The following is a 22,608-nucleotide window of genomic DNA, read 5'->3' as shown; positions in this document are numbered from 1 at the left end:
CTACTCTGAGCCTGGTCCAGGGCGAGGTGTTTGTAAGGGTGAGGTAGGGGTGTGATCCAGTTAAAAAAGACATGGTTCAAGGTGCTCATTCATTCATTTATTATTGGGAGAGAGAGGTGACAGGTACCCAATCATAAATGGGAAGCAGAATGGCAGGCATGTCGGTTATGGGGGTTTCTTCACAGTATATTTGAGAATCTTGCTCACTCTCCTCCCGCATCGTTCACCTATCCCAGTGGCAAAGATAAATTCCTGCCTCCTGGACTTGAATGAGACAGAAGCCAAGCAATAGATTCCCATCCCATTAACCTACCCTTAGCCCCAAACACACACCACAGGCCTATTTGTAATGGACACCTTCCCTAACACCTGCAGGCGCCAGGATATTATTGTCAGATATCTTAACTTTTTTTTTTTTTTTTTTTGCAATCTAATCAGTGTAAAGTGATGGCCTGTGAACCTAATATCATTCCCTATGGAGGCTGAATATCTTTCATGTGCTTATTTCCCACAGAATTTCTTTTTCTGGGGGGAAAAAATCTGTTCACGCTTTGTACCCATTTTTCTATTGAGTTGTAGCATATTTTCTTCCTGGTTTTTAGGAGTCATATATTATTAAGACTACTTATTTGTTAGTTATATGATTTACAAATGTTTTCTCCCAGTTTGCAACTTATTTTACCTTTCTTTTTCTTCTCTCTCTTCTCTCTTCCCTCTTCTCTCACTCCCTGGATGTATTTTGATGAATAGAAGTTGGTAATTGCAATGTAGTTAAATGTTTTGATCTTCAATCTTTACGGTCAGTGCTTTTTGTGACTTGCCTAATTATAGCCAAGATTCTAAAGAGATTTTATATTTTCTCTGGTAAAATGTAAAGGTTTTTCTTCTACATTTAGGTCTCTCAACCACCTGAAACTGATTTCTGTGAATGGTTTGAAGCAGGGATCCAATTTAATTTTTGCCATGTGGATAACGTGTTGTCTTGGTAACATTTATTGAATTGCTTGTACCTGGCCACTAACCTGCAATGCCATCGCTGTCATATATCATTTTTTATATATGTACAAATCTAGTTCTGGCTTCTCTGCTTTCTTACATTGAGCGAGTTGCCCCACCCCTGTCCTAATTATAATAGTTTATAACAAGTATTTATATCATCCACTCATGTATTCATTGGTTCTCAGCTCAATTATCACTTCCTCAGATATGCCTGCTCCTGTCCCCCAATTTAATTAGATGTATACATTACATTCTAGTCATAGCTTTTACTTCAGTTTATAATTATACATCTTGAATATTCAATTGATAAAGAATTGATTCTCACATTTGCCTGGAAATTCTATTATAGGGCAGAAACCTGGCTTCCCCAGGGTTTAGCACTGTGACTGTCAGGAATGGATAAATTCATCTCTGCCCTGCAGCATTTAGCACACTGCCCCACACGTGGTAGATGCTCCATAAATACTAAAGGAAGGAACAGTCCTTTCCATCACAACTCTATGCCGCTTCCTTGATTAATTTGGCCCGGTAAGACTTACCACCATATCTTGCACATATCTTACCTACTTGTTTACTGCCTTTCTCCACTATAATGGAAGTTCCATGAGGCCAAGACTTGCTTTGTCTGTTTCAACTCCTACTGTATCCCAGGTAGAGTAGTGTCTGGCAATTGGTAGATGCTCAATCAATATTTATTACATGAATGAAAGAACGAAGGTCATTTTTTTTATCAATCAAAAGCATTTTTGCATTTGGAATTAAAAGTCGCCTCTCCTTTTCCTATGGCTTCCTTAGTAGTTTGCCTCTTCCCTCCATTCTCCCTTCTCATTTTCCCTGCACAGTCCTTCATGTTACCACAGAGGCAGACGGCACATCCTCCTTTATCAATCTTACAGCAGGATAAAAGGCAGGCCCTTATCTGGCTCCTAGTAATTTTGACAGGGCAGAGAGTCCCTCCTCTCCTCAGCACTCCTACACACACTTTTCATATGGGTCCCTCACTTGCTCTCCTGCTGCCTGGATTTCGGCTTCTCTTCTACTAATCCCCTGAAATTTACCATGAGTACCTCTCACTCTCTAAATGCCCAGATTGGTAATAGGGCCTGGCGAAGAACAGGCCTTCCGCAAGTGCTTGCTGGAAAAAAGAAAGAAGGAACATCTGTTGTCCCTGTTGAAGTATGTAGAGACTCTGCCCCACAAGACAGTGTCTCCTGTGCAGTACCAGTTCTCCCTCACTGCTGAACTCCCCTGGGGGAACCGACACCCTGACCAAGTTGATGCTTAATGAGCATTTGCTCTCTAAACAATTTTCAGGCTGTTGTGGACTTTTTATTAGCTTTTTGACCTTGAAAAATATTTATTTCCATTTTACCCCCTCAACACATGACCACCTCCTAGGTGTTAGCTGTTTAGCCTAAATTGTGGTATAATAAATGGCTCTCGAAGTTTACCCACATTCTAATCCCAGAAACCTGTGAATGCTACCTGCGTGGCAAAAGGGACTTTGTAGCTGGGATTAAGTTAAAGTGTTTGAGATGGGGAGACTATCTTAGATTGTCTGGTGGGCCCAACATCATAATATCCTTTATAAGAGGGATGCAGGAGGAGACAGAGAAGAAGGCATTGTGATGACAGAAGCAGAAATTGGAGCAATGAACTTTGAAGTTGGAGGAAGGGGCTGCAAGCCAAGGAATGCCAGCGGCCACCAGAAGCTGAAAAAGGCAAAGAAAAAGATTTCCCCTAAGAGCCTTTGGAAGGAACCAGCCCCTTGTTAGCCCATTGAAACTGATTTTATACTTCTGGCTTCCAGCACTGGAAGAGAATAAATTTGTGCTTTTTAAAGGCAGTACATGTGGGCTAATTTGTTACAGCAGCAATGGGTAACTAATACACTAAGTGAATGACTGTTTTTGTCTCTTAGGGCTATTTGTTTTTACTTGGATTTATTAAAAAAAACATTTCCTGTGATTGGGACCAGAGGAGCCAGGAGGAGCTCCTGCCCTCTAATTCTTCTGCTCTTATTACTGTAATTATGGGTTTCTTTTCTCATGTGCACAGCCTCCCTCAGCAGCGTCCTGCTGCCTGGCCACGTCTTCAGCTTGTTGTCTCTGCCAGGCCACACAAGTGGCCACCCACTCCATCCCTTCCTCTTCATCCTGGCTCTGGCCTGTCCTTTGTGCATTGTGCAAAAATGTCATCCTGAGAAAAGGATGTCAGCAAATAAATCCAGTTGACTGGGGTGAGCTTTATGAGACAATACTGATGGCGCACCTTACCCACTCCAAGCACCCAACACCATGACCAGTGTGGACTGTTTCTTGAATCGGATTTCCCTTGGTTTTCCTCTTCAGGGATTTTAAATTAAAGTATGTCGATGCCACCTGGTCAGGATCCCCCCCCAGCCCCCCAGCACTGTAGATGGTCATAAAAAAAAGGTAACATTTTCCTTTCTGGAATGTCTTCAACCTCAACTTGGATAGCAGAAACATGGCGTGGAGAACCTTGCACGCTCCTGGCAATGGGAGGCTTACTGGGGCCTGATGGAGTAAGGCTGTATAAAGGCAAGAGGCTTGAGACACTGCGAATGACCAGAATTTGCCAGAAATTGTGTTTGAGAAAAGTCAGAAGAACAGTTTGTAGAGTCCTGTTCCCGCCATCACTCCCACACCCATAGCCCGAGGATCCTTCCTGAGCAGCTATGTCTGCAGAGCTACGCCCACTGGTGTAGCTCCCGACCAATATTTATAGCAGTTGCTTCAACTCTTCCCAGACAGCATCTGTTATGGCAGGGGCTGGGGTAGAGCCTCCAGAAGGTAGTAAATGTGAGTTCACAGCTTGGGCTGTGGAGACAACAGGAAGTAAGTGGGGCAGCACATGCAGTTTCCAGGGGAATGGCTGCCAGCAACAGGAGGAAGGCCAGCCTTCAGGAAGGGGAGAAGGAGAAAGCGTCCAACAGAAGGACAAGAAGGAAGTTGGCCCCCCCTCCTGTTTGAACACAACCAGGAATTTGGTTGTTCACTAACTTGCCCAGCCTCTGCTTCCTTGTCTCTTATAGGGAAAAAAGCAGAAGGTTTTCAAACAGTTTTGTTTGTGGGGACAATTAGTGTCTGTTTTTAAAATTCTGAACAAGTTAAGATAGAGCAAACTAGGCTAACGCCTCCATTCTAAGAATAATTGTAAAAGCTTCATTTTCATAGAACTGCAGAGTTGACAAAACATTTCCCATAATGGAGCATATCCTTCTGAAATTGTTGCGATCTCTTTACAACCACTTTATTTTGGAGAAAGAACCTTTGAGAGAGTCCGTGCCTTATCCGTGATCACATGGCTTGAAAATAGCAAAGCTGGAACACAAGCCCACGTTTCTGAATCCAGCCTCATGTTCTTCCCCTGAACCCCGACACCCTGAGCTACACTCAGTGCATTAAACAAACAAACAAACAAAGGAATCTGTCATGTCACACAAGCTTAAAAGTTCCTGATTTCAGATTTAAAGAAGCACTCCATTTTTCAGCTGACAAAGCTGAAGCTAAGAGATGCTTTTGGAGGAAGGTCTGTGATTGGGTCATTTGTGTTGCTTTGAGCAAAAAGGACAATGACCACAGCCCAAAGAGCTCTGTGTGATGGATTTTTTGATGTGTCAGCTTGGTTAGGCTACAGCCCCCAGTTATTCAATCAAACGTAAGTGAGAGGTGTGGGAAGGGATTTTGCAGAGGTGATGGAAGTTCCTAATCAGGTGACTATGGAAGGAAGGGCATCCTGGCCTAGCTGGGTGGGCCTGACTTCATTAGTTGGAAAGGCCTTAAAAGCAGAGCTGAGGCTTGCCCAGAGGAGAGGAGAAATTCCGCCCGTGGAGAACGGCTTCAGCCATGCCTGTGCATGCCAGTGTCCTGTGTGTGAGCTTCCCTTAGGACTGCTCTCTGGACTGACTTGCTTAGTCCGCCCCACAGTCATGTAAGCCCGTTCCTGGTGTATTAGCTTGCCAGACCTGCTGCAACAAAATATCACAAACTGGTGTCTTAGGAAAACAGAAATTTATTGTGTCACAGTTCTGGAGACTAGAAGTCCGAGATAAAGGTGCTGGAAGGGTTGGTTCCTTCCGAGGGCTGTGAGAGAGACGCTGTTCCATGCCTCTCCCCTAGCTTCTGGTGGTTTGTGGCAAACTTCGTTGTTCCTTGGCTTAAAGACACTGCATCACCCCAGTGTCTGCCTTCGTGTTCATGTGACGTCCTCCCTGTGTGCGTGTGTCTCTCTCTGCATCCAGATTTCCCCTGTTATGAGGACACCAGTCATATTGGATTGGGGTCCCCACACGTGACCTCACTTTAACGTGATTACCTCTCGAAAGATTCTCCCAATAAGGTCACCTTCTGGGGTACTGGAGGTAAGGACTCTGACATGTCTTTTGGGGTTCTCTGATTGAATGCTGACTGAAACTCTCTATGTGTATCTCTTGGTCACATTTCTCAAAACAGCTTACTGGCCCTGCCGGTTGCTCAGTGGTTAAAGCATCAACTCATGGACCAAAGGGTCTTGGGTTTAATTCTCAGTCAAGGGCACATACCTCAGTTTCAGGTTTAATCCCTGGCTCTGGTCAGGGCACAAGCCAGAGGCAGCCAATCAATGTGTCTCTTTCACATCAATGTTTCTCTCTCTCTCTTTCTCGCCCCTCCCTTCTACCTCTTCCTTTCTACTCTCTCTAAAAATCAATGGAAAAAGTATCCTCACTCCTCAGTGAGGATTAAAGAAACACACACAAAATACCAGCTTACCGGACTCATTGTATTCTTCAGGAAGGACATTCCATGTCTCCAGAAACATTGATTCATTCTCTGATCTGGAGATGTTTAAATCTGGGTGTAAGCATAATATAATGCTCAGGTCACACAAACCAGGCCAGTGCTTGGGACGCAGCAGAACATTATTATTGTTATAATTATAGGGCATCTCAGTTAGCTGAACTCCGGGTATTTTAACTAAAAAGTGTAGTATCTTAACTGTAACCTGGCTTTGCCATAACTAGCTGCTTACCCCCTAACAAGAATGAACAACTTGAGAAGCTTTGTGAGGTTTGGACAAAGTGTTCATGGGTGTGAGGGCTTGGAAGGAAACTGTGTAATTCAGGTGTCTAGAGACTGGGGGTTGGTGAAGACATTTCACATTTTGGAGCCGCTGTTACGTGTCACGCACCTGCTCTTGGCCAAGCATACCTTATCTGATTTAATCCTCACTACATTCTTACTAGGAATGTGCTAGTCACCGGTTGTAAGGTTGAAGTAAATGAACCTTAGATGACTCTGAGGTCACAGATCTAGTAAGCATAGGCCAAGATTCAGATATGCAGTTGATCCTCATCCTTTGAGGATTCTGTATTTGCAAACTTACCTACTCACTAACATTTATGTGTAACTCAAAGCTAGCATTCCTGGTGTTTCCAAGGTCATTTCCAAGGTCATTCGTGGAGATTTGTGAAGAATTTGAGTCACCACATGCAGGTGTCCCTCACTGAGGCCTGAGGAGGTGACACTCTGCTTCTTGTTTCAGCTCTCATTCTATCAGTTAAGTGTTCTTGCCATGGTCTCTTCAGTGCCATGTTTTGTTGTGGGGTGTGTTTGTTGTTGTTGCAATTTTGTGTGTTTTGTTGGTGATTTTGCTATTTAAAATGTCCCTGAGCTTTGTGCTGAAGTGCCATCTGGTGTTCCTAAGTGCAAGGAGGCTATACTGCCTTTGAAGATGCCTGTGATAGATAAGCTTTGTTCAGGTTTGAGTTACAGGGTATTGGCTGTGAGTTCAGTGTTAATGAATCAACAATATATATTAAATAAGGTGACGTTCAACAGAAATAGACATCAAACCAGAGGCTCAGAGGAGCCTAATCCCTCATCTTCCCTAGGAGCACTGGTTCAGTATTCACTAATTTCAGTGTTTATGGCGACTTTCTAGAACAGAACTGCTGCAAATGATGAGACTTGATTAACACGTTATGAGGATGAGAATTTGGACCTGGTGCCTCTTCCTTCTTACCTGATTCAGGGATGAAGGAGACTGTAGCCTGAAAGCCTCTGAAGGTCACATTTTCATCTGACTGGAAGCTGATGAGCATCACGCCAGAGGAGCTCAGCACAGGGGCCGGGGCAGCAAAGCCACACAACCGAGCTGGGTCAAGCCAAGCCCAGGCGAGTCACGGCCAAGGGCCAGCAAATAGACGTGACATTGCATTAAAGAAAAAAATAATTGTCCGTTAGGTAACTGTTAGGAATTAAACTTTCCTGGTGGATGTCACTAGTTGGCTTCTTTTTAATATGTTTTTAATCTCATCACCATTTCTGTTCTGTTTAACTCTCAAACATTCCTATTTCCATAGCACTTTCCCTTTCTGACCCCTTGCTCATGTGGGCTCTCCGTATTTTCTGTTCAAATGGTCCTGTGATTCTCCCTCTTGCTTTTCCTGCCCCTGATGTAGGAGAGGAGGAAGAGGTGGTGGTGAGAGCGTAGGGAGGGATGGGGGAGAATGAGGGACCCTTGAGCCAGATCCTTTTTATTCCCCAAAAGGACTGGGTCCAAACACAAACCAGGGCAGCTGAGCTCCAGGAACACACACCTATTTCCTTCTTCCTTTCTACATCCCTGTGCACTGTCACGTAGTCGGAAGTGCAGTCTCCACTCTCCTCTATTTCCAGATTCTGAAAGGAAAGCTGAGAAGACTCAACATTACATCCAGAGGAAATAATAGGGATGGATTACCTGATTTTGATTAGGTAGAGAAGTGTGGATTGCGCAACTTGCTCTGGAGTTCGACCTTAGACGAGAAAGTTAGTGGAATGTTCATGAGTGGGTTAAGTTACTTAGTTTCCTATGCTATACCATAGGCTCCCAAAACCTGCTGAAACATATAAGTGACCAAATATAATCCAAATGTAAGGGTGGGAAAATATGCAAATATTTAAGCTCCCTTGCTCTTTCCTAGGAAGAGCAGAGAACAACATTTGAGCATTGGATAGCACTGGCCAGTGGAGTGCGAAGAGAAGAGCAGTGGGATGAAGGGCTGATGAAGCAGGAGTTCACATTGTAAACATACAGATGATAGGGTTCAATTGAGCCTGCACACTCAGCCGGAGACACAGGACTGCATGGATAGGACAAAAGCGGAGGCAAATGGTCGTTAATGGTGAATGTAGGCATGGGGAGAAGGAGCCGAGTCAGACACAGGATTCATTCAAACGTTTCTTAAACCCTTACTGGGATGCTTTCTTGAAGTAAACCCTTTTCTCTCTGAGTCATGGTAAGCACACAGTTATGACTTGCCATGCTAATTTACAAATTACTGTCTTGGCTGAGACCTAGGATGATCCTGTCACTGGGGGTGTGAGAGGCTCATTTCACGGATGCTCGGCACTCCATGGGCATTTATTGAATAGATGTTTTTAAATCACTTCTAGCTCTGGCACGTTCAGACTTTCAACTAAATGTGTCTTCATCCTCCTTCCAGAAAATGCTCATTCTTAAACTTTTATCCTCCATCACTAATAACATATCTCCCCTTCATACTTCTTCCTCCTGAAACACCTGCCCTGCCTGTGTTTGAGTTCCAGGAACTTTTAGGAAAAGATCTATGCTCACCTCCTCTGTGTCTTCTTCTCCCACTCATTGGTAAGACCTGTGTGACCTTGTTTCTGCTCCTGAGACTGGACCTAATTTGGTATTTCAGACACTTCTGCCTCCTCTCTGTTGTTCAGTTGTCCAGTCCAGTTATTCTACCTTTTTATTGGGGGCTGAGGTGGGGACTGGACAATGACTGCTCAGTCCTCCTTCTCTTTAAATTCTGACTTTGTGTAGTAAATTTGAAGTGTTGCCCACATCATTTTGTTTGTTTATTTTGTGTTATATTCTAAGTTAAAGGGTCCAAACACAGTTATAACATTCTCTAGACAGTTATAACATCACACTGATTTGTTTCTCCTGGGTTTCAGATCACTTTTCGCCTCTTGAACATCTGAGAACTTTGTGGTATTGTTCACCCTATTCTTCCCCCTTTATTTTCTACTCTACTTTCTCAACTTCATGTTCTCTTGCTTTCAATTATCATTTTAAGAGAAAGACTTCTAAACAAATGCCTAGTTCCACCTCACTGTGAATGCAGTCTCACCTTCAACCAATGGAGGCATCTCTGTGCAGATGGCTCACTAGTGTTTAATGAACAAACAAATGGGCACAAACACCACTAATCGAGTGCTGAGTAAACACTGTATCCAGGCATTCAAGGTTCTCCATACATTGACCTGAGCTTCACCTTCCAGTACGTGTCATGACGCTCACACCAGTGCACCTGTACCTGCTCGATGCTGGTTCCTCTGTGCTTGCCCTGTCCCCTCTGCACAAGAGGGATGATTTGGGCCTCACTGTCATCACCTTTTGTTAACCATCACTTAGAGCAGTGATGGCGAACCTTTTGAGCTCCACGTGTCAGCATTTTGAAAAACCCTAACTTAACTCTGGTGCCGTGTCACATATAGAAATTTTTTTATATTTGCAACTATGGTAAAACAAAGATTTATATTTTTGATATTTATTTTATATATTTAAATGCCATTTAACAAAGAAAATCAACAAAAAAATGAGTTCGCGTGTCACCTCTGACACGCGTGTCATAGGTTCGCCATCACTGACTTAGAGTGTTTCTAGAAGAGACTAGGGAATGATAAAACAATTTACCAGGTACAAAGACTAAGGCAGCACTTCAACGAAAAGTAAAGTGTGCAGTTGCCATCTGGTGGTGAATGTGAGCAGTTACAGGGAGAAGTCTGTTATTCTACAAGTATTTGTTGAGAGCTTTGTATGCCAGATACTAGGGACTATGGACTAGGGTTACAGCAGTGAATAGATCAGATAAAAAAGCTGCCCTGTGGTGCTTCTGTTAGCTATTCTGTGGAGATACCATGGCAAAGGAAGGGGAGCCAGAGTCAGTACCTTAATTAGGTAGTGTTTGGGGGCTTGAAATACCCAGTTACAGTTGGCCATGTCATTGTAATCTTCAGGATAATGAAGACTCTGTATGAGGCCTTCTTCAAAAAGGACAGCCCAGGACCTGCAGCCGGAATCTGAAACACAAGGGAAAACATGCACACAGTGTCATCAGCCAAGCAAAGAGGCACCCCTTTGTTTTTCCTCTTGTCTCCCACGAATGATGCGTGACCTGAATCTGCAGGCTGAGTCAGCAAGAAGGAAGAGGTTCATGCACTGGTTTTCCAGAACTCACTGGGCATGCTCAGCTCACTTAGGTGTGCAATCGCAGCACCATAGGAGCGCTGTGCCTGGCGTCTCACACCAGCACACCTGTACCTGCTCTATGCTGATTCACAGGCCTGTGCTCCTCTCCACCTTGGAGCCAAGGGGGCCTTGGGAGGGGGCTCCCTGCCCCTCACCCAATTCCTATGGGGCCTCAGCTTTTACAAAAGGCCTGGATAGTGTGTGATAAAAGAAAAATGGTTTTACCCGGAAGGTAGTTTGGCTTAAGAGCTTTGTAGGTGAGATTAAAACCAGCGGCGTAATCTGTGGCATCAGAGATGAACTTCAGCCTCAAAGAGTTGGAGGCAATAAGAACTGATGAAACGAGGCTTTCTCCACAGAATTTCCCTGCAACGTAAGAAGATTCTCTGTTCAGAGTCTAGAAGACAGCACCCATTCAAAGACTGAAGGAGACCTGAACTTGTCATGATAGTGCAGGATCGTCTAACCCGGGGTTTCTCAACCTTGGCACTACTGACATTTTGAACTGGAACGTTCTTTGTGTTCAGGCTCCTGTGCATTGTAGGGTGTTTTGCACATTCCTGGCCTCTGACCTCTAGGTGCCCGTACTTCTCCCTGCCGCTGTGACACCAAAAAAGCTTCTAAGACACTGCCAACCGTCTCCTGAGAGGCAAAATCACCTCCAGTTAAGAACCACTGAAACGCCTCTGCATTTCTGTGTTTTATATAAGCAACTTTTCTCTCCGACTCGTGAGTATCCATTTTTACTTTTAGCTGAATGAGACAGGGAAAGACGGTTTTCATGCCTAGAAAAGCCCCAAGCTGCCTGGGAGGCAGGGGCCCTGCAGGGTGCCTACATTTTACTCCTGATGGGCTCCAGGTTGGAAACGAGCTCGGAAGCCTGGCTCCATGGGAAGCTGATGCAGCGAGCAAAATGCACTGTGGCCTCCCAGCCATCACACAGCCCCAGATTTAGTTCCTTTCCACCATCCATGCCGAGTCTCAAAAGTTGGAGACAGGAAATGTGGTGGGTACAGATGGCTCAGTGCCAGACATACTGTATCCAGGCCCCACGAAGCCCTCTGAGCACTGGTGTCCATTTGACAATGTGGAAATCCACTCACCAAGAAGTCTGTCTTCTAAAGAATGCATTGACAGGTAATTGTGGTCACAAGACTCTGCATCCAAGTGGGAAAAGCTGAGTAACACATGCATGTCCTCGGGTACCAACAGCGTCCAGACACAAAGTCTGCAGGCAGATACGTCGGGCGGGTGTTATTTCTAGACAGAAAGTGGCTGTCCCCGTTACTGGGCACAGTCAGACCAGAGGTGGGAGTCGGGGGAGGAGTGGCAGAGCGGGCTACTCACTGCTTGCTGTCATAATAGAGGTAGGGGCTCTCTGGGAAGTGCAGCTCCCCCTCCGACTCCCTGACCACACGATCCTTCTCCCTGCAGGCGGCTGGGAGGGAAGCCACAGAATCAGGCTAACAACGATGGCTAGTCACAGCAGCCCTCACTTTCCAGGACCCCAGACAGATGCTGGGACCTCCTGGATCTTCGTTATGCACGCTTCCTTTTTTCACGAAACCTTTTCCTGCCCTGGTTCCAGATGCTTTTTATTTATTTTTGTTCCTTTTAGGTCCTGCTTAACCTTGAGATTCTATGATTATTTTCCCCTTCCCTCTTCTTTCTCTGACCCCACACTCCATTCTATAAATACAGGTAGTTCCCAGGTTCTGTCATTAATTTTCATCTCTCTCTGCCTGGGCCCTCTGACCAGTCTCATTCATCCCCTCAGTTTCAACTATCGTCTCTACATTTCTAAACTTTAGACCTGATTTTTCAATCGTCTCCTAGGTATCGCGCCTGAAACTTAACATGCTACAAACGAAATTTGTCTGGGTATGCAAGGGTGCTTCCACGTCGGCTTTGATTATTTTTATCGGCCCCTTTCTTAGTCTGTCCTGCCTAAAACTTCGGTAGCATCCTTGATTCCCCCCTCTCCACCCTTCATCTCAGTGACCAACAAGTCCTAATTCTTCTTGTTTCTGTTTCCTCCTCATCCTCTGGCCCTTGCCCTAGGTCAAGCTTGTATTTCTTGCCTCTTGAACTAATATATAATCTCATAAATCCACCTCGAATTGTTTTCCCCTCTGACCTATATATATTTTCCCTATGTGCGGCTCTTATGCCACTGAACTATAGCTCTAATCCATTTAATCAACTTCCCGTTTTGACTGGCATTCAAATTTCCATAAGGTGGTCTCACATTATCTTTCTAATCTCCCTCATTAACCTGTCACCTATCCTGCAGTTCAGCTGCTTTGAGATGACTGGTCTCCATTACCACCTACGTTTTCCTATCTCCATCCTTTAGTACCCATCCAGGATGGCAGCTGGAATAGTTTTCTTTACCTGAATCCCACTGCCACCTGAAAAAATTCTTCTCAACCTTTGTCCTTTAAGAGTCAACGTAGAAGAGAAGATGTCTGTGCTTCAAAGCCTCCCTGCCTTTTTTTTTTCCCCCTGCCAGAAGAGCCACTTGCTCCTCTGCGCTCTCAGGGTACTCTTCCTCACATTGCTCTCTGTAGGTAGTTCCACAGACTCACAGAACCACCAGAGATTTGAGCTCAAGATGCCTTAGAAACCATCTGGTCCAAACTCTTTTCTTTATGAATGAAGAAACAGGTCCAAAAATAGGAAGGAGCTTTCCCAAGTCACAGAGTGAATTCATTGCCCTGTTGCAACATAACACCGGGGTGAGTCCCCTGGATAAGTAAGGGCACTTTCAGGAGAAGGTGTGTTGCTTCTTGACCACATCTGCCCCACCTTATCCTCCTCCTTCAAGTCTCTGATGCAAAGCAAGGATCTGGCAAATGTTTGCTGAAATGAGAGGGAGCTCTGGATGTACAGGATGGGAAATGGGAGGGAATCTGGGGCTCCAGCTGGGTGAGGGACCTGACCGGCAGGGATTTCGAAGTGGTGGCTCTGTACCTAGTGTGCGAGGACAGCTCTTGCTGAGGAAGGCGTTTGATTATAAAGCGAACTGACATATAAGTCATGCTTTTGGGGGAGCGGACTGGAGAAATACCCACCTCTGGAGCTCTTTCTCCGTTTCCCTAGGGAAGAAAAGGAAAGATGCAATTCAAGGTTTGTGGTATCCTAAACAAATGTGGTATCCTAACATTTCAAGAAGTTAGCAACTCCCTGGCTTAAAAGTGCAGAGATTTTCAAGTCAATGTGCAACTAATGAGAATGTAATCTATGGAAAGAACAGAAGGGACAAGCTGAAAAAGCAGAAAGTGGCCTTTTTGCTTTAAGGAGATGATGTCACTCTGTTTATTAAACAGGGGAACTAAGAGACAGGCCCAGATTAGCTTGGAGGTTACACAGAGCAAGAAGAGGTCATCTGGCCCACCCCTCTTGTTTTACATGAGAAGGGAAGCTCGAGATGGAATAACTCACCACAACCACAAAAGAATTGTCGGGATAGCTATAACCTGAACTGAGAGTGCAGGTACCTGCCACCAGACCATATACATGAAAACAAAACCAAGTTCTTACTGAATCAATTTGAATTAATCCCTTTGGGGAAAAACAGAAGCCCTATTGGGGCTGGAAGCCACCAGTTAAGAAAACAATTAAGGGTGATTTGGAGGCAGAAATGAAGTTTCAGTTAACTTACTGGTCAGGCTAGTAGAAGGTATATGTAGACCAGGCCTTTTCAGACTTACGGTGCCTAGATCTGTATAAGGCCTTCTCAACCAGGGCATTGCTAACATTTGGGTCTGCATTATTCTTTTTTTTCGAGGCCTGTCCTGTGCATTGTAGGAGGTTTAGCAGCATCCATGGCCTCTATCCACTAGATGCTAATGTCACTCCCTCCCCTTCCCCTGGTTGTGACAACCAAAAATGTCTCCAGACATTGTCCCCTGTGCTCGATGACCACTGATATACTATTGCATGCTGAATCTTGCTAGCACAGTTGAGAAGTGGTGAGTACATATCACCAGCTGACATAGTTTAAATTAAAGGCAAATTTGAAAAGGCTAGGTTGGATGCATTCATGTTTCATTGACTGTATGCTGTACCACGCACCATATTTTCCTCTTGTTTTAGCCTTAGGAAACACCACAGTCCTGATGTGTTGCCCTAAGAACAGAAGCAGAGCCTGTCTGCACAGTGGCCCTGACTTGCCTGGACTCTGCAGAGGCCCTCCCTGGCCCCAGCTTCTTGACCTTAAGTGCTAGCTTTATTACCAATGTGGATGTGTTTGCGGATCCAGGGAAGCACTTTACTAAGATCTGTGAAGATCCCAGGAGATCCTTGATCATCTTTCTGCACATTGTTCCTCCAGCCTCGACCACAGCCCGAACCCCAGGAAGTCACACCTGCGAGAGTCCAAGTCCCTTTCTTATTCTGGCACATGAGGGAACCTCCTGAATCTCCCTGGAAGGGGAAAAGCCTCTGTTACCATCATGGTCAGTGTCTGTGCCCCAAAGTACTCACGCTTCCCCCCCCCCCCCCATAAAGATGCTAGATGAGGATGAATGACATTTCTTCGCTTCTAATAATTTGGACTCGGGCCTGGGAGAACAGGCAAGCACAGCTCACATTAGACCCTTGGGTATCATCGGAGCCTATCAGCTCCACCTCCTTCTCTGCATCCTAGGCTTTCATCACACAATCAGGCTGTCTTCCTGTTCCCGTCTCATCTTGCAGGCTCAAAGAAGTCTTGCCCCGTACTAAAAATGACCGCAGGTCTTGCTCAGCAGGAGGGATGGAAGGAAAGGAAGGTTCCTGTTATACATGAACCTGAAACTTCTGGATGGGAAAGAGCCAGCCATTCTTCAGAGGTGGAGAACCCTGAGCTCTTCATTGGCATTATCTGTTACTTAGTCTTTTGGAAAAAGTGGAAAACCTCTTCTGAATTCACACTCCCTGCTATAAACAGATTGTTCAGACTGTCTCTTTATTTTGCCTCAAACCTCTCCTGCCACTCTTGACACTTCTTTTCAGAGTCCATTCTTATAGCTGCGGGAAGCCCTGCCCGGGACCCATCAGCCTAGCTGCTCCCACCTACCTGACATGCATCTCTGCCTCCATCAAGGAAGCCTGTGCAGAGAAAGGTCTGCCCACTGATGGGTTTATTTAGGGTTAGCAGAGCTGCCACACACTCTTCCTGGGTCAAGATGGGCAGGTTCACTTCTTGCAAGACTTGCGGGAGGATGCCGTCTAGAACACACAGAGACGCGAGCCCCAGCAGGCCACTCTTCTACCCTTTCTGAGTCGAAGATGCCTGCTCCAGCCAGGTTTGTGTCTTTTGAAAAGACCTGAACTTCTAAGTACATTTTTACATTTCCTCTTTTAAAACATGTTTGCCCAATTGTTTTCTTAAAAAATAACAGCTTAAAAATTCTATTTTTGGATTGCCCAATAGAAAGTTCTGACACCTGGTTAAGGGTAGAGGCATAGAAGTTCTTACTTTCAGTCAGGCGGCCCCAGCCTGCAGTCGTGCAAATCAATCCAGCCTTAAATTGTTCTCCTGGCTCTGGAAGACACATGGGCCCCACAGACGGGCCTGAAAAAAGAGCAAGGACAGGGCATGGAGGAGAGGTCACCAGATGCACTCACCCACTGGCATCTAGGTGGTCCCCCCAAGATCTTGTAAGAGTTGTGATATTTCTCCCTGACACATTCAGGTGTCACTTGTCAGACAAAGAAAGACACTCTACATAATCCTATATCTGAAGCTATAAGCAAAAATGTTTCAGGTAGGGGACCCTCCACCCCTAACCCCTATCTCTAATTCCATGACCCAGAATTGCTGGGCATATCATGTACTATAAGGAATGTGCTATAGAACAGAATTTATGGAGAACATGGGATAGATAATTCAGAGTGAGCCTGAAATATTTACCAAAATGGAAGGTGCCAGCCATCTTCAAAAGAGCAATGTCATAATCCATTGGTTTTTTGGTGGAGAATTGGGGGTGTATAATGATGCTTTCAATGGTGAGGGTTTGCTCTCCTGGCTCTTTATGGCTCAAGTCATGTTTTCCAGCAGTAACATTCAAAGTCGATGCAGTATTTCTATTAAAGAGGAAGTAGTAGAATGAATTGATTTCATTGAGCCTCTGAGTACAATCGTAATGGTTGACAAAGTGGCCTCTTCAAAATGGCATGGATGGATAATAGGGGGGTAGGAGGCTGCCGGACAGAGAAAGTGAGAATGATTCCCACACTCTTGCTAAAAATGCAGAGGTTTTCAATTTGATTCGGGAGTAGTAATGAATGGCCTCAGGAGTCAATGATGTAATAAGTCGAGTACTCTGCAATTTCATTTACAAAATGTCTAAAGCTGTAGATACTTTGTAATTCAGGGGTCTAAAGCTGTAGTGGACTTCATTTAGCTACCCTAGGTGGTTGGCCTGGCCTCAGTATCAGCAAGTGTCTTGTGATCCCACTAAGTATGTTGCTTTACTGTCAGAGAGCTAATGCAGAATGTACATTGTGAATGGCACAACAGCACCATAACTCTGCTGTCCCAGAGAGCATGCCCTCTCAGGACTTCGGACTGATTACAACAATGGGAGGTGGGGATCTTCCTACTTCCTTTATGTTTATAGAGACCTGGCATGGCCTGGGAAAGACCATTCTATTTCCCTTCCTGAAGCAAACTTATCTGAAAGGAACGGGATGGGATAAATTGAGATGGATTAAGAGCTTTGGGCTTGCCATCTTTTGGGACCCTTTGCTCCCAGATTTTATTAAAAACAAAAACAAAAACAGAAAGGCCTTACTTTTCTCTTGATATACTTTCCTGGCTCTTGGCTATATTAAGTGCCTAACCTAACACATAGCAACTCCCTAACCTGGGCACCTGACACATTAGGGGAATTGTTAAGTGATTCTTCTTTAGACTGTCAACGCTCTGGGGGCAGGAATTATGCCTTACTCATCTTTGCAGATTTGAAATAGGATAAATATGGGGACATGATCTTGATTGCAGCCTAATGAACATCAAGAGCACTGACAACAATAGAACATTTGACACACACAGGAAAGTGGATTAAGGATGGAAGTTGTTAGATTGAAGCTCAGAGAGGCGGGGTCAATATGAAAGAAGATGTGGGAGCCTTCGTTATGTTTCACTGGCCTCTACTTGTTCTCTTATACACGTCTTAAGATGCATAATGAACTGCATGATTCTTTTTCACTGAAATTTAGGAAAACCAGGAGAGAACTTTCACAAATATATCTTTGTGATGCTTTTTCTCACTTGGATATTATTCTTTATTAATGTCCATTCATATTTAACTACTTCTGCAAGAGATTATGTTTTCTACCAGATTGAGTACCCTCTGACAACATCACTGAGCCCCATTTGTGTTATGCAGTTAAGATGTTCTCTCACTAAAGCATACATCACACAGTTCCTGTTTAAAGAGTTATTGTTGCTGATTCTAAGGGAAGAGAGAGGTCATCTGCCCTTTACACATGTGCTGGGCCCTCCCCTACCTGTTTGCAACGCAGTGAGCAGCCGTAATCACCCACTGTGGAGAGATGATGGTTCCACCACAGATATGTTTCTGCCTTCGTTTCAGAGACACCTGAATTGCAAAGACCTTAAATAAGAGCAAGTTAATGCCCTGGTATCCCCAAAACCTGGAGACTGAGCATATTCTGAAAAATAGACCCAGATATACTCTTCATAACTATTAGCAATCATGGACTGTGAAGGTATAAAACCCATTTCACTGCAGCTCAGAAAAAAGAGAAGTGCTGGAACCAGAATCTTCCCAGCCTGGTTCCCAGGTGGTTAATCTCAGATCATGGGCTATAGTATTTATTTTTTATGCATTGAGGGCATTTATTAATTTTTATAATAATATTCATACTGTTACTCTAACAATATAAACAATATCTGTAAATGAAGAGAAAGAAAAAGAATAGTAAGATACAGCAGAATCCAGATGAGCAGGTCTGAGAGAAAGGCCATGGGGGAGGGCTAAAGAGTCTTACAACATGTGCTCCAAGTCCTCCAAGCCCCTTGGAGAGAGAGTCTGGACCTACAGTTTTCTGGGACTCTTAACTGTTTGACCTCTACCACTTCTTCAAGCCTATTTTTTACTCTGCCTCCATCTTTGGTTTATCTTGTTCATGATATTTGATTTGACTCTAAAATGACTTACAGGGTACAAGTAATACTTTTAATTCCATTGTTGGAATAAGAAAGTAAGCAGTTTATTAGAATTGTTCCCCTTTTGACCAAATATTATTCAGTGAATGATTGAAAAAAATATTTAATACAGAGAAAAGGCTAAGAATATAATAAACAGCAAGTAAGTAAAAGTCAGTGATTCATTCCTGACTATGATTTGAATATGGACTTCTGAATTGACTAGCTAACCAAATGCCAAGTAAGCAACTGATCAATCAGCTCTTCAACCAAGTTAATTCATCAACCTAGTGAATACAAACTCAATCGACCAACCATTCTAAATATCCACTGGACTAAAAGTTCATATGACTGGCTTAAGAGAAGTAAAAATAAAGAGCTATTACTCTACTTGCAAAAGTAAATGACAAGAATATAGTGTGACTCCCAGGGTAAAAAATAAAGGTGGGGGACTTGTAAGGAGAATAAATGTGAACACCACTGGCCAAGAGCAGAAGCTCAAAGACATTTCTTTGACAGGGGAGGACCAGGAAATTAGATTGAGACAGAATTCTTCAGACATTAGCTAGTAAGAAGGTAGTAGGCTTGATTATTCCCTGAGAGGCCATATGGAATAGGTACAAATCTTAAACCTCAGACATAATGTAGACTTGTGGATATGACACCTTTGATTTCCCTGGTCATCTTTAACTATAATGAGATAAGTATATTTTAAATCTATGCATTGAATCAGAAAATTATTTTTTAAATTGTAAATTTAAAAGTTTTTCATCATAAAGTGGGATTTTTGTTTTAGGAGTTGAAAGTTTGGGATGTCTTTTTCAATTTTGGAAACAAGCCAATAGTGCATGTAGCTATTCTTGACACACCTTTTCTGTAATATAACTGGTCTTACAGCATGAGGGACTTGAACCCTTGTACAGACTCATGAGATCTCTGATGATGAGCTAGGCCGAATGGAGTGCACTGGTGAGTAGCAGGTGATTTTGAAGTATCAAATCCCAAAACAGCTCCTAGTCTACCCACCAGATAATGTTCTCTGAGACTCACCTGCCATGGGTAAGAGCCCTTTACCACTTGGCTTCCCCCAACAATGCGACTAAAGCCATTCAGGTAATTCCAGGGCTGTGCCTTCACTTGACTCTGCCCACAAGTGGAAGCTGGAGAAATGAAAAGACCAAAAAAAATTATTAGATAGCTTCTGAGATTGAGGGACACAGCAGAGTCTTATGAGCAAGAAGAACTATAGGGCCTGGATCATGTAGAAAGACTACAAAATGGCTTTAAGTTAGTTGTGGGGTTTGCTGTGGTTTGCAGTACGAAGGGTTATTCAGCTTTTGTCACATAGAACATAGGTAGCATGAAAAAATATTTTCTACTATGAAGATTAAGGGCCTTCGAAATAGATCTCACTGGGTTAGCAGGAATGCAGCCCCTTTTTGCTTATGAGTAATCTGGACCCCTAGAGCAGGGGTGAGGAACCTTTGTTCTGCCAGGGGCCATTTGGGTATTCATAACATCATTTGTGGGCCATACAAAACTATCAACTTAAAAATTTGCCTGCTGTATTTGATCAAACATTTATTAACTCACCCCTAATGCCTTGACAGGGCCAGACCAAATGATTTTGTGGACCTTATTAGGCCCACGGGCCTGACGTTCCCCACCCCTGCCTTAGAGGCTCTTCACAGCACTCTGTACTTCTATGACATTAATTACATATATTATGGTTATTTATGACTTTAAAATTACATATATATATATATATATATGTATATATACATACACACACACACACACACACACACACACACATGAAAGGACGGGAGGAGAGAGAGAGAAACATCAATTATAAGAGAGAATCATTGATCGCCTGCCTCCTGCAGGCACCCCCCCCCCCCCCGTTGGGGATCGAGTCCCGAGTCCCCAACCTGGGCATGTGCCCTGGCCAGGAATTGAACCCTGACCTCCTGGCTCATAGGTCAGTGCTCAACCACTGAGCCACGCTGGCTGGGCTGGTTATGTCTGACTTTCAAGCTAACTAGACAGTGAGCTCCTCAAAGATATGAACTTAATCTTAGAGATACCTATATCCAACATTATCTAACAGTTCCTGATATATAAAAGTTGCTCAGTTAATTCCTCCAGTAGGTGGATGATGCCATAGTCTGTCTTCGATTGTAATTGTTTGTTCATCTTTTCCCCCTCACAGGGGACTGTGTGTGAGACCAGAGTTGTGGTACCTGGTACACAGTTCGATATTAGATTTAATTCTCTCTGAGGGTAGAAAGTAGCAGATTGTTCAAGGAGAGTGGAGAAGACTGTGTCGTGATTCACACACCAGACTGGTGTTAGGATAGAAGGGTTGCCAGATAATGGAAGAAATAACTTTTTTGTCTTTATGGAAAAGATTTTGACCCTGAAAACATTGCATTTACTTATTAGCCTCAATTTTTTTTTGACTTGTCAGTTAAGAGAGGCATTAGATTAAAGATGTTTGCAGCCGCCAGGGATGGCAGATCATTCTTTTCTGTGTTTTCTGGAATGGCCTGGAAAGCCCCGCCTCACAATCACCACACTTCTTTGGCCAGCTGAGTCCTCTAAGACTTATCTTCAGCCTGGAGGTCACCTCAACTGAGAAGTCTTCCTTGATTTCCTCGGGATGTGTTTTAAGTGTCTCTCTTCTTTACTCTGTAGCACTCTTTTCTTTCCCCTTTTGTAGTTTTGCCATGCAACATGGTGATAGTGAATTGTTTGTCTCTCCCTCATTGGAGTCTGAACTACTTGAGGAAAAAAAGACACACTGTATGTCTTTATTCTCCTCTGCATTTCTAAGGTTTAGCACAATTCCTAGCACAGAGTAGACACTTAGAAAAGTTGGGTGGATGAACATACGGTTTTCCTAGAGAACGTATCCTTCAGAGCACAGTAGGTTAATATGTTAAAATATACAAAGCTCATTCAAATAGCTTCTCATTTAACCCTCCATTCTATGCCTATGAATCAAGTGCTGTTACCTCTTTTACAGATGGGAAAACAAAGAATCAAAAAGATGCACAGCTAATTAATGACAAAGCATGGATATAACACTAAGCCTTTTGATTCCGAACCCACTGCAGCCGTGACATTGGATCGAAAGCTTATTTTCTAACTGTTTCAACTGAATGAAGCATCAGTACCTCAGAAATAAAATGTACTATATTCTGAACTCATTGGAGCAAAGAGAGAAAACATGATGATTCTCAGGATTGGCACAAATCTGACTGTGGAGAAGCCGGCCAAGAACTATTCTCAGTGAGCATGCTTCATATTTCCCAGCAAGACAGTTTTCCAAAAAATTTATGCTTCAAAATTTATGCTTATTTCCAGAATTTGTTCCATGAATGAGGATGGGGTTGTGTAACATGACCAAATAAGTGAACAATCCAGATCAATGCAACTTGTCAAAGTTGTATTCCATAAACGTTTTTCCCAGTTTTATATGCTGATTTCAGGAGAAAAGTTCAAAATAATTACATGAAAGACAGTTAGGGCTCCAAAATATATTTGCTTCTCTGGTTTTCCCAAAGGAATCTGGAGTGGAGTTATGATGCTCATTGACAGTAAAGGTTATTCCTTCAGACAAGGATAACTATAGTTTCTTTGAAACTTACCTTTGGAAAGAGAGAGAGTTGCAGATTTACCTTGTTGCAAACAGATCATTCCCAGTAGTAAAAACAGTTTATTCTTACTCATAGGCATTTTGAGATTCAGAGTTTTTTCCTGAAATTTTAAAGAGTCCAGAGAAAATCAAAATAGAAAACCTTGTGAGACCAGCAGTAAGCCCATTTAAAAGGAGGTTATTCATTAACCAAGACTTGAGGCATTCAACCATGTCCAGATGATGTTTCTGAATGTGGTTTCTTGCAAAGATCTTTGTAAGATGTGGGAGTCAACCACAGAGCATGGTCTTGTTCAAGCAGTATTACATGTCCCATTACATTCGCGTCAACTTGTTGCTTCCCAGAGCGTATCTGGCTAGCCAAGTGGTTGGTATCTAAGTAATGGTTTGCAAACATTACTTATTTCTTAGTACAAGTTACCGCTTTCTGCAAGAGGGTTGGACGTCAAAGTTGTCCTTGTTTGCAAAGACAGACTGGACTACATCCCTGCAAACAACCCATGAGAATATGCTAAGCCAT

At 43.6% G+C, this 22,608-nt stretch overlaps 1 protein-coding gene across 1 annotated transcript; it reads right to left on the bottom strand.

Annotated features, from left to right (window-relative positions):
• Positions 1 to 6,302: 6,302 nt before the first annotated feature.
• OVCH2 (ovochymase 2) lies at positions 6,303 to 22,168 on the bottom strand (the record flags this gene model as incomplete). The annotated part of the gene is made up of 15 exons (XM_081100248.1): positions 6,303 to 6,310; positions 7,024 to 7,155; positions 7,601 to 7,694; positions 9,967 to 10,097; positions 10,492 to 10,632; positions 11,370 to 11,494; positions 11,614 to 11,704; positions 13,341 to 13,364; positions 14,505 to 14,694; positions 15,329 to 15,480; positions 15,731 to 15,826; positions 16,166 to 16,338; positions 17,767 to 17,858; positions 19,478 to 19,587; positions 22,081 to 22,168. The coding sequence occupies 15 exons, from the start codon at positions 22,166 to 22,168 to the stop codon at positions 6,303 to 6,305; spliced, it is 1,647 nt and encodes a 548-aa protein (XP_080956374.1).
• Between the last annotated feature and the right edge of the window lie 440 nt (positions 22,169 to 22,608).

This window comes from Myotis nattereri (genome assembly GCF_964212035.1).
Source record: "Myotis nattereri genome assembly, chromosome: 9".
NCBI classification, from domain to species: Eukaryota; Metazoa; Chordata; class Mammalia; order Chiroptera; family Vespertilionidae; genus Myotis; species Myotis nattereri.
The sequence above is the reverse complement of the archived record's forward strand: the minus strand, read 5'-3'. Positions and strand labels throughout refer to the sequence as shown.